General features: G+C 54.2%; 1 protein-coding gene across 1 annotated transcript in view; it reads right to left on the minus strand.

Annotated features, from left to right (window-relative positions):
- The window catches only part of Crybb1 (crystallin beta B1), a 14207-nt gene that overhangs the window by 819 nt on the left and 1391 nt on the right, over positions 1 to 11997 (minus strand). The window contains 6 exon segments of the mRNA XM_033762269.1: positions 4 to 184; positions 2406 to 2436; positions 2438 to 2551; positions 6156 to 6226; positions 6229 to 6287; positions 9615 to 9735. Coding sequence (XP_033618160.1) covers positions 4 to 184; positions 2406 to 2436; positions 2438 to 2551; positions 6156 to 6226; positions 6229 to 6287; positions 9615 to 9735 — 577 coding nt within the window.

Below are 11997 nucleotides of genomic sequence, written 5' to 3' on the forward strand. Positions count from 1 at the left end.
CACTCGGGGGGCTCAGGGGCAGGCACAGGGAAGCAGCCCTCGCGATGCCACTGCCTGTCATGCAGGCGACGCACAGACTGCATCTGGGGCTGGACGGCGCCCCGCTCCTTCCAGTGCCGGAAGTCGCCAGGCTCCAGGAGGTACTGATATCCCCGGTAGCCGGGATACTGATAGCCGACCCAGCGGGTAGGAAAGCGAGAAGGACATTGTGGAGACAGCCAGCCCTGCCGCTCGACCTCCAGCCCTGCCTGACAGGAAGTCCTCCATCTGTCCCTGCAGGCTGCTGCCCCCCGCCCGGGGTGCAGGCTCAGGTCACACAGACTCCTCTGCCCCGTCTTTGCCCTGGCTTTGAAGACAAAGCTTTCCTCTCTTTGACAGACCTCGGTTTCTTCTTTCAACAGTGGACTTGGCCACAGTGGGCTGTTCATTTAGTGTTTGGGGCTGGGGTGTAGATCAGTGGTAAAGCACTTGCCTACCAGGCCCAAGACCCTGGGTTCTTTCCCCAGAGCTGCCGGTGAGAAGAGGGTTTTGGAGGCCAAATGGAAAAGTACACCTGGAGTGCTTACCCAGCGTGTTGTAGGAGGATGAACACATCCCACTGAAAGAGCTGCCGTAGGACAAGGGAGGAATGGGGTCAAATAAGTGAAGCAGGGTTGGGGCCAATAAGAGGGTTTTTGAAATTGGGTTCCTGCCTGCATGGTGGCACATGTCTGAAATCCCAGCACTCGAGGAGGCTGAGGTAGAAGGACTGCAAATTCAAATCCAGCCTGGGCGATTTAGACTTATTAAGACTGGGTCAAAATATAAAACAGCCTGGCATGATGGCTCCTGCCTGTACTACCAGCCCTTGGGAGGCTGAAGCAGGACAATTGTTTCTATTTCAAGGCTGAGGCTACATTATGAGTTCAAGACAAGCCTGAATTGCTTAATGAGAACCTGTCTAAAAAACAACAACAAAAACCAAGGTTATAGCTCAGTGCAAAGGCCATAGGTTCAATCTCCAGGGGCAAAAAGAAAAAGAAAAAAAGAAAAAAAAGAAAAGAAAAAAAAATTTCCCATGTGTGAGCGGAGCTGTATGAGGCCTCCAGGATGTACTTTCTGTTTCCGAGCCTAGGGCTGCCCTGGACCAGCTGGGACAGTCAAGGTAGAAGAGCAGCCCGAGCCTCAGGTGGCTGTGCAGCGGGGTGCTGAGGCACCTGTCTCATCGGGCATCTGAGCCTCAGTAGCTGATCTTTCACAGTGGCTGGCACAGTGTTCTGTCCCCAGGAAGCACTCAGAACAGTCACTACGGTCAGTGAGTCATTCCTGACTTCTCATCCCCTCGCTGACAGCGTCCTGTCAGGCCTGTCACGGCCCCTGCTCATCCTGCCAAGCCTGGATTAACTTTCAGCCTCACAGTCAGCTGGGTCCCCGGCACATCCATCCTGCCCCGCCTCCCCCCACGTGGAAGCCTTATGTGGACCCTCGCTGGCTGGCATCCTCAGATGCTCCGTCCCAGGGAGAGTGGCTTCCCCTGACAGGCTGAGTAAGCCCCTTAAAGGCGGGGACCGTGCCTTCTTCCTCTCTGCCTCCTGCCGCACGCCTAACACAGTGCCTGGCTGTCAGCCAAGGCTCAGTACACTTCCAGGGGCTTGGATGGTAGAGATGCAGGTTTCAGGGAAACCTGAGTGGAGTGGAGAAAGTCAAAAGCCATGCTCCAGGAGTGTGCTAGGAACTCAGAGGAAGTGCGAGGACGGTGGTTTGGAAGGCTGACCCTTGTCCTGGAGTCTAGCAGCGCCTGGCTGGCTGGAGACAGAGGGAGGGGTACAGTGATCGCCCTCGGCCGTCCATCCTCTCTGTGTGTCCTCACAGACATGGGTCATGGGCTGAGTTTGGAAAGCTTCAAATCCTGGGCACTGGGAGAAGATGGGGGAGCCTCATTCGCCCATTGTAGAGCTGGTCACGCTGAGACAGAGGTGGCTGGAGCTCGCCCTGCCTCCTCATCGACAGCCGGAGGTGAAGGCCTCTCAGAAGCCGCTCCGCTCCTTCTCCAGACGCCCCAGTGTCTCTGCACAGCCCTCTTCTCCAGACTCACGCGGTCCTCTCCGTCCACGTCACTTCCTGCTCCTCATGCGAGTGCTTCCGTCCCACCCCGGCTTAGCAGCAGTTATTCTGTGCATCTGCTGCCTTTTTAGAACCAATCGCCAGATTGGTTTACACCAATGCGGAATTCCTCAGAGTGTGAGTCTTCTCCCCAGAGGGAGGGGGCTCTGTTGGCAGAATCCAGAGACCAGGGCTGGGCACCCTGGGAGGAGCCGGGCCTTTCTAAGGGCCTGACTGATGGCACATCCTAGAAGGGTGCAGCTGCCTCTGAGCTGACTGTGTCCCAAGCAGGAGCTGGGGACCTGGCAGGAGGGATGCTTACATTCCGCTGGAGACCCTCACGCTGCCCACGCGGTGGGTCACAGAAGCCGTAGACCCAGAGGCTGGGCACATCGTCCTCCTGGATCTCCATGGTGTTCCCCTTGAAATTGGCCCCTTCAAACAGGCAGATCTTGTGCTCCTGGGTGTCCTGGGAAAGGAGAGCCGCGTCAGGAACAGAGAGAACGGACTCAGTGGGAGGATGAGGCTGAGCGGGCTTGGGCCCCTGGGACTCTCCCAGGATTGCCGCTGCCTAGCCTGGAAGGGTCCACTGCATCTGGGGAAAAGGGCAGCAGCCTCCAGGATGAAGGGAGTTAATCCGTGTACAGCTCCGGGCACGAGGCTCGGCACACAGAGTGATCAAAACTACTTTCATGCTGACGATTGTCAGGGACGTAGTGGCTCAGAGAGATCGTTTCACAGCCGGAGAAGAACAGAAACTTTCAGTGAAACACCTCCTCCCTCGGCCCAGTCTGTGTCCCTGTGCCATCAGGCGTTTCATGCCATGCCCTTTTGTGAGTGCTTCTTGTAAACGGAGAAGGGCACAGATATGCTGGGGTCATGGAAGACGCCGGGGCAGCACAGCCAGGTCGGAATCCTGCCTCTGACATCTGTGTGCTGCTGCCTTTGGGGACTTTATCCTGCCATCTGAACCTTGCCTTTTTTCCCCTGTAGAATGGGGTTACAGTCTCCTGGTGCCTGGAATTGTGAGTAATAATGATTCAGCTCGTGAGTGAGCGGCGGCTGTGAGAGGCCCAGCCTCCAGTCCATGCTGGACGGCACTGATTTTTTTTTTTCTCAGTGCCAGGGATGGAAGGCATGGCCTTGTGTGAGCCAGGTAAGTGCTCTGCCACCGAGCTGCGTGCCCAGTCCAGGCAGCATTTTGATGCTGCAAGTCCCCAGGCCTCAAGTCTTAAAGTGGCCTGTGCTTTCTGTGGGCAGGGGTGATACCTTTCCCAAAGGAATCATAAACTGCTACAGGCTCAGGGATGCAGGGGCCAGGGAGGCCCCAGCGAGCAGATCAGAGCAAGGCCACCCTCGTGCATCTCTGGGGTCCACCGGGCTCAGTCCGAACCCCAGCCCTGTCAATGAGCAGCCTTTGCCCCTCATTTTCCACTTCTGAGTCCCGGCTTCCCTGTCCTTAATACAAGTGTTGTGAATGCCTCCGCCTCCTAGGACTGTTGTAGGATTCCATGAAATGCAGGAGAGCGCACAATATACAGTAGGCGCTTAATGAATGGTTGGTGTGATCACCGACAATTAATCACCACCGAGAAGCAGGGGGCCAGGCGTAAGTGCATCTGTCGATGAAAGACTGCAGCAGAAGGCTGTGGGCGAAGCCAGAGTCAGCTAATTCTTCCAGGGGAAAGGAGGGTGGGTCAGGGAAGGCTCCATGGGAGAAGGAATATTCCACAAGGGCTTCAAAGATTAAACAGGAGTGCGCATGGCAGAGAAGAGAAGGAGGGTGAAGGAGGCCACTGGGCAGAAGAGAGGACACAGGCAAAGGCCGACAGGTTGGAAAGTGCACGGTGGGTGTGTCGGAAAGGAGGCGTCAGGGAGTGCGGGAGGGTGAGTGTGGTGTCACGGGGTGGCGAGCACCAGGCACCTTGGCATGCTGGGAAGAATGCCCTGCGGGGCGGCCGGCTCACACCCTCCTCGTTAGTAACGGCCTGTACTTGTCACGCTGAGGTCTTGGGAAGGTGAAGCCAGTCCGCGTCTCCCTGCTGCTGGTGGGCCCAAGACAAACTCCTCACCATGGCTTGTGAGGCCTGCAGGACCAGGCCCTTCGGATGCTCCCTCCAGTGTCGCGGCCCTGCTGCAGCCACTCCCCGGTCGGTCCCCGCTTTGGGATCCTTGCACCCACTGTTCTCCGAGGATTTTCCACCGCCCCTCACATGGCCGATGGTCCCCAACCTTCCAGAGCTGCCTAAAATATTCTAATTCTAATATACAACCAATAATAATAATAATAATTTTCTTTTGGAGCACAGAGGATTGAATCCATGGCCTTCCTACGGAGTTACATGCCCAGCCCTTTTTTATCTTTAATTTTGAAACAGGGTCTAGCTAAGCTACTAAATTCCCCAGGTTGTGTTCAAACATGCAATCTTCCTGCTTTAGCCAGAGTGCTGGGATCACAGGCATGCACCACCACGCCCGGCACCACTATAAAAATATTAACATGATATTTTACATTGATTTTTTTCTGTACATTCAGAACAGGTTTGTATTTCATGCTTACAGAGCATCTCCCCTTAGAGTAGCTGAAATTCAAATTCAGCAGCCACTGAATTTAAACTCAGCCACTTGTAGACGGACAGCGTACATAGCTCTAGAAGAAGGTTGGTGAAACTTCTAGAGGCCGAGTGCCAACCTGCAGCCTAGAACCCACTTATTTATCACAAAGTGCCAATGCTGCAATTAAACCCGAATGCTGAGATGTGAGCTTAGAAAAAGCAGTTCTACATTAACATCTTTTGACTTAAAAGAAAAAAGACAATAACATGCTTGCCATAGGTTCACCGCCACTGCTCTAGAAGTTACCAGAAGTTCATTAGTGAATGTGTTTCCCTCCATCAAGCTGCCTTAATCTAGATGGTCATATAAAGGCCATTTGAGGATTGAGAGATAAACCTATGAGTTCTTTTCTTTTTCTTTTTTTGGAGACAGATTCTCACTATGTAGTTCAGGCTGGCCTTAAACTCATTATGTAGCCCAGGCTGACCTCCAACTCACGGCGATCCTCCTGCCTCCTGTGTGCTGGAATCACAGGCGTGCACCATCATGCCCAGCAGACTTATGCATTCTTACAAACAGTAATTTCATCTCCAGTTCTGAGAAAAGCACCGGCCACACTCTGGTTGTCTAATCCATTAAGAGAAGCTTGGTGATGCTTGTAGGCACCTGACCTCCTAAAATGGACATTCATAACAGTTCTTTGTGAGTACTCCCATGATGATGCGAGAAAATGTTAGGTTCCATCAGAGACTGGCACTGGTGTGTAGGAGGTGATTGGCTCACGTCTCATAATTCTGGAAAAAATTAATGCACAGGGGATACCTGCGTTCATCTAGACTGGTTCTTTATGCCGACTTCAGAATTATGAGGCTAATTCAGTATACTGTCTTATCTTGCATATGTTCCAGCCTTCTAGCCACCACACAAGTTTCAGCCTGCATGACTGATGGTTTGCATGGACGTTGGAGTGTTTTGTTTTGTTTTGATTTTTGAGACAGGGTATTGCTATGTGGTTTAGGCTGGCCTTGAATTCACTCTGTGGCCCAGGCTGGCCTCGAACTCACTGTGATCCTCCTGCCTCAGCTTCCCGAGTGCTGGGATTACAGGTCTACGCCACCAGCCCTAGCTTGGATATTGCGCTTTAAAACCACTCCAAGAAGACATAATGTGTACTCAGCAACTTGAAATGCCCTGCAAAGAGAGTCAAGAAACTCCTGGAATTTCCAGCTCTAACAGCTGGAGGGTGGGTCCAACCTCCATAGCAGAAGGGACAGAGATTGCCTGGTTTCTGTTTGTAAGTGCCCAGGGTCCCCGGCTCGGGGCCAGGGACAGATCTAGTGTGTCGGCTGCCTGCTGGATCCATGAACACAAGACCCTCCTGCTCCTTGGCAACCCAGCGGCCCCCACCTCCCTGCCCCATTCCCTTTTCGTGCCCCGGCCCACGGTCAGACCTCAGACTCTGGACTCGGCCTGCCTTGCATCCTTGACTCCATAGCAACTTCCCCAGAGCCACTCACCACCCTCACAGGCCGGAAGGACCTGAGCCGGTCACTGCAGCAGCTGTTTGACCAGGTGTCCCAGCGAGGCACTCGCCTTTCTCCAGGATGAACATCTCCCCTCGGAAGTTGGACTGCTCAGAGGTGACCCAGCTGGATGAGAGAGGACCAGGCGGGGCAGAGGCAGAGAGGAGAAAATCATTAGTAGATGCTCCTCCCCTTTCTTGTCTTCCTGTCTCCCTTCGCAAAGCAGGCCTGAGGCCAGCAAGGTCCAAAGTGGGCCTAACTGGGGTTGATTCTAAGCTGTGCCTGTACCAGCTGTGTGACTATGGACAAGTGGCTTTGCTTCTCTGAGCCTTGCTTTTCTTGTGTACACTAATACTCTTATTTTCTTGAAGTTGGTGAAAGATTACGTGAAATAATGTGTGTAATTATCTGAGCGAACTGTTTTTGCAAATGTAGGATTCACACAGGCTGTGATTACGTCAAGAACTTAGGGCCAAATAACTCAGGTATTTTCTGGTAAGCCTGATTTCAGCTATTGTGTCCTTAACATTTACTAATCTCTCTTTCTATAATAGAAGAAGAATAGGTCCCAGCACACAGGCAGCAGTATAATACTGCAGACTTTGTATATACTAGTTTTTATGGATACCCTTGACTTAAAACAAGTGATACCAGCTTTCTGTTTATATAAAAAAAAGTGGGACACAAGAGAATCACCTCAAGTTCAAAGCCAGCAGCCTGGGCTACATAATGAGTTCCAGGAAATCCTGAACACAGTGAGACCCTGTCTCAAAAAAAGAAAAAAAGAAACACACTAATCCAGCCACCTTCAAAATGCTCTGACTTTTAAAAAAAAGTGATGCCAAGATATTTTAAAATGTATATGCTTGTGTTTTAAATGAATAATTTAAAATAAAATGCGTTAAGTAGTTAATAGTTCCAGAGTCACCCAGTAAGAGAAGGACTGACCTAAGTTTGGTAAAGACCAGTTAGGCATCCAGGAAACACTCAGTGCCTGCATGGGGTGTGCGAGAGAGTGGGTGTAATATCTAGATCTCAGACACCTGTATGAATCGAGGTGATATGATGGTGCAAATCAAGGTGTTTGGTCTTTAACAAGGACAGAACAGAAATCTGAAGTCAAATGAGGCTTTTCCTGGCATTCCCAGGACAGCTGGATTAGAGCTGGAGGTTGGAAGTGCCGAGGGTTCTAGAGAGAAAGGGTGACCCTCCGTTCATGGAGGAGAAGGCCAGCTCAGGCGCCCTGGACTTTTTCTGTCCATGTGTTCGGGAGCTTTTTAGGAAGCGAGAAAGCGCCAAGCGGGCACCGACACAGCATCATCTTCCCAGGGCCCCTCCTCTCCCCAGGCGGAGGGGACAGTGGCTGCATCACGGACTGAGATGAGCTGCACCCTCATCTGAGGGGTTCGTCCGCCACAGCTGAGGGGCAGAATCGAAAACAGGGGCTTACTGTTTTGAAATAGAGTCGAATTTGCCTCAGCTCTGCTTGGTCTGGAGTCTGGAGGATGGATAGATAGATTAATGGATGGATGGATGGTGGAAGGGTAGGCAGATGCATGGATGGATGGGTGGTGGCTGGGTGGCTGGATCTCTGACGGATGGGTGGATGATGGATGGGGAAGTGGATGGATCCCGAATGCATGAGTCAAGAGGTGCACGGGGGCTGCGGATTGGAAGGTAGAAACATGTAGGTGTCAAGCACATGGACTCTGGAAGCTGACAGGCCTGAGTTCTGATCCTAACTTGCTATTTGCCTTGTGATTTCAGGCAGTCACAGAAGTTCGCTAAGACTGATGTGGTCTTACTACCCTACTCAGCCTCCCCCAAACCTCCTCTGTCTTCTTCAGGAGGTTTTGAGGGCCTCGGGCAATTTGACACATTTCTCTCGATGCCTTTTTCCTCTCCCATGGCCCCGTGGAGCTTGTGAGTGAGGAGAGGGAGAAAGCAGCCCTCTGAGTTTACAGATGTGGAAACTGAGGCTCGGGAGGCTGTAGTTCCCAGACTAAGGTCTCGCAGTGCTGTCAGGTGTCAGGATCTCCTAGGGCTCAGACAGGCATTTTTCCCCGCCTGTGCTGTGGGTACCTCTCCTCCCCTCGCCTGATCCTCCTCTGTATCCTTTCTCCCCACAGCCCTACTGGCCTGGACCCAGCCCCAGGCCCTGGACCACAGGCCCGTTTTTACCTGCTTTGGGCACACATAGCAGAGACCAGCTGCATCTGTGTCTCCGAGGAAAAATAGTCTGGGTTTGAGTCACCAGCACCAAAAACAGCCTGAAACCCCAGTCTGGCCACATCCGGCAGTTTCTGTTCCCAGCCGGGCTTGGGGCTGTGGGCAGGGCTGAAGTGGTGTTAACCACACTAGGGGTGGGGTGGGTACAGGAAGCACCCTGGTCCCTGGACCAGGGTGGGCGCCTCATGTATTCCCACAGAGTCACAGAGGGGTAACCAGGCACTTTGGGCACTTGCCGTGTGTGGGTGCCCACAAAATGCCAGCTCCCTTCTGCTTTGCCTCCTACAGACCTCGAATGATCCTGCGTGGGCAAGCGGGGACTGGCTTCTCCCCATTTCACAGAAGAGGAAACTAAGGCAGAGCAAGGCAAATGGGAGTCAGAACTCAAACCAAACTCATCTGACTTCAAAGCCTCAAGCTCATGCCGTTTCTGCTGTTTGCCCAAGAGGCCCGGAGTGCAGGCTGACCATGCCTCTGGGGGCTTTGTGAAAAGGAAACCGGGGCAGGTTTTGTCCTGGACTGGCCTAGAGCCTTGACGTCCACTCACAGGAACCTGAGGGGGACAGCTGGTCTGTCTGAGGGAGAATGACTTCTGCTTTCTGTGGGGTCCGCGAAGGCCAGGAGATGCCCAGATTCAGGCCAGCCAGTGAGGCCTGGTGCTTGAGAGCACTGGGAATGAAATGGGCCAACCTAGACCAAACGCAGGCTCAGCTGCTTACACTGGGTGACCATGGCCACCTGGCTGAACCCTGCAGAACCTCAGTTTGCCCACCTGTTAAATGAGGATAAGAACAGCCCTTTGCTCACAGAGAGAGTGGCAGTTGTCTGGTGCAGTCACCCGGGGAAGCCCTTGCCCAGGGCCTGGCTGCTCCTGCATGCTCTAGGGCCACATGATGCTCGGACAGGGGACATGGCTCTTTGACTTCCTCCTGCCCTCAACAATGGGCTGAGCGTCCCTCCATGGGAGGAGCGGCATCTTCCTGCAGCCCAGAACTACGGCTCATCGTCAGTGTGGCCTTCACGAACGGGGTTACTGCCTGGAGCGTCAGTCTCCTCATTTGTGAGAAGGGAAGGCTGATCACACTCCTCCCTCAGGTTAGCAGCGAGGAGTGGGAGTAACAGAGGCACCACTACACTGTGTGGGCGCAGAGGAGGCCCCTGCTAGCCCCACTGATACCGCTGTCCGGCTATCTTGGCCAGAGGGTCGCCCCTGGCTGCGCTCACGGTCCGCAGGTGACGATGAGGCTGCCCACTCGGGCAAAGCAGTGGCCTCCCAGGTTCAGGCACTCTCCCGAGAACTCCACCCGCTGGCCTTGGAAATTTTCCTGCTCGAAGACCACCAGCTACGAGGGCACAGAGTGAGGGTCACGACCCAGTTCTGTGCCCTCTGAGGTCCAAACAAGTGAAACCCAGGGAGGCTCCGGGTCAGAATTCCTTACACATTTGTTCCCCTCCACACTGGTGAGTGGGTCGCGTGAGGCGCAGTTGGTGAGAAAGGATCGTGTCTTCCTGCCTCCCTACCGGTGAGCTTCAGGGCTGCTCCACCCTCAGAACATGGTGCGGGGAGGGTGGTCCTGCCTTCCGGGCCGCTCCTGTCTCTGTGCTGTTTCTGAAAGACCCTCACTGCTACGTACCCCAGTCCTGGGGCCCTCACTGCTGTGCTTGCTCCCCAACTTGTGTTCCGGACTGGGTGCCGTGGTTCTGCTTTCATTCTAGAATCAGGGGCACCTCCTCCTGGAGGCCTTCTCGGATCTCTCCTCCTCCAGCCAGCCCTGTTTTGGGTCTTGACTGTGAGCCCCCCACTGGCTCACCGGATCGCAGCCTCAGTGACCACGTTACAGAGTCACTTCTGTGCTTTCAGGCTTCTCTCTCTCCCTCTTCCCGTCCCTCTCAGCCCCTGTCTCTCTCCTCCTTCGCTCTTTCTCCAGCCCCTCTGAACTGAGGATTCTCCAGGGCAGGGTCTGGGCTGCTCTGTGTGAGTCTGCAACCCCAGACATAGGAAATGCTTTCTAGTCTCCTCTCATGGCTCAGCCGGCCTCGCCCTGCAGTTGGGGTCTTTATCCTCTGCTGTCTCCAGTTGGGAAAATGTGGAGATTCACTTAAACGGAGGCAGCTGCCTGCTCTCTTGGAGCCTTGGGTTCCCTGCTGTGGAAAGGAGGCTCCCTCGCCTGCACCAGGCTCTTCTACTTCTGTGCTGCCCCTTGGAGAAGCTTCCGTGGGAAGCCGAGATGCGGTCATCCTGGGCAAGCTGGGTGCCGTGGTCTGCACCCATGGCCCCAGCTACTTGGGAGGCTAAAACAGGGTGATCCCATGAGCCCAGGAGTTGGAACACCTGGACAACACAGTGAGATCTGTCTCAAAACGACAGAGGAATGAATACCCCAGGCACACTGTCACCAGCCAGAGGGGCGGGAGAGCGACAACCTGCTCTGAACTGTCACAGAGCCACAGGTTCGGTGGCCAGAGCCGAGAGCTCCTGCAGCGCTCGCCGAGGTGGAGGCACGTTCAGAATCGCAGAGTCAGTGACGAGGAAGCAACCCAGAAGAAGCACACTCAGCATGTTCTAACGAGCTAAAACCAAGTCATGTGTTTACAAGAAAGTGCACAGCCGTGTAGAAATGTATAGCAGGCAGATGGCGAGCATGGGAGGGGACAGTGGCAGTCGTCTGGAGCCTCAGGGTCCAGTAGAGGATTTTGCCAAGTCCTGTCCCCCAGCCCCGCAGTGGGGATGGCACCCAGAGACTCACGGATGTGAGGCAAGCGCTCTCCTGAGGAGCTACATCCCCAGCACTTTCTGATTTTCATTTTGAGACAGGGTCTTGCTAAGTTGTCCGGGCTGGCCTTGAACTTGTGCTCCTCCCCTGCCTCAGCCTCCAGAGTAGCTGGAATACAGGCGGGCACTGCCCCGTCCAGGTAAGTCCTGGGTTTTATATGGCTAGTGGGTTTGCAAGCGCTGGTTATGTTATTAAAATTAAATTAAAACGACTGCTCAGATAAAACTACCGGAATGAAAGCCAGCCTGGAGTGGACCAGGTGGGAACATGCCGTGAGGGCAGGTGGCCAAGCCTGCACCTGAGGCCAAAAAACCGAACCAAATCAAGTCCCTGGGGCTGGATGCCTCACCCTCTAGGTCTTTTCAGCCTGGACATTTGGAGCCATTTCTGGGAGGCTGTAAGGCCAGCCTGCTGCCCTGGCCCTGCCTCTGGATCAGACAGGGGCGTCTGCAGCTGAGCCTGCCCACTTCCTCTTCTTCCCTGCTGCTGGCTTTGACACACTCGGCAGGCTTACTTGGGCTGGCTCTTTATGGCGCCTGCGGCGGTCAAGCGCCATGCTCATTTCACAATCCCAGACAGGGACCCTTCCTCCCAGGTTGCTGAGACCCCTGACCGTTTTCTTGGGCCCCAGACCGGCTGGGCATAGATGTGTCTGGGAAGGAAGGGCGGGAAAGAAGCCAAGGAGGAGAAAAGAGGCAAAGGAAGGCAAGGATGGGAAGGCGGAGGATCAGGGGAGGAGGAGAGAAAATTGGCAAAGGAGGAGAATGAAGAGGTGGGAAGGAAAGGGGCAAGGAGAAGTGAGGAGGGGGAGGGGGAGGAGGGACAGGAGGAGG

This window comes from Fukomys damarensis, unplaced genomic scaffold (assembly GCF_012274545.1).
Source record: "Fukomys damarensis isolate Sample0158 unplaced genomic scaffold, DMR_v1.0_HiC HiC_scaffold_12, whole genome shotgun sequence".
Lineage (NCBI taxonomy): Eukaryota > Metazoa > Chordata > Mammalia > Rodentia > Bathyergidae > Fukomys > Fukomys damarensis.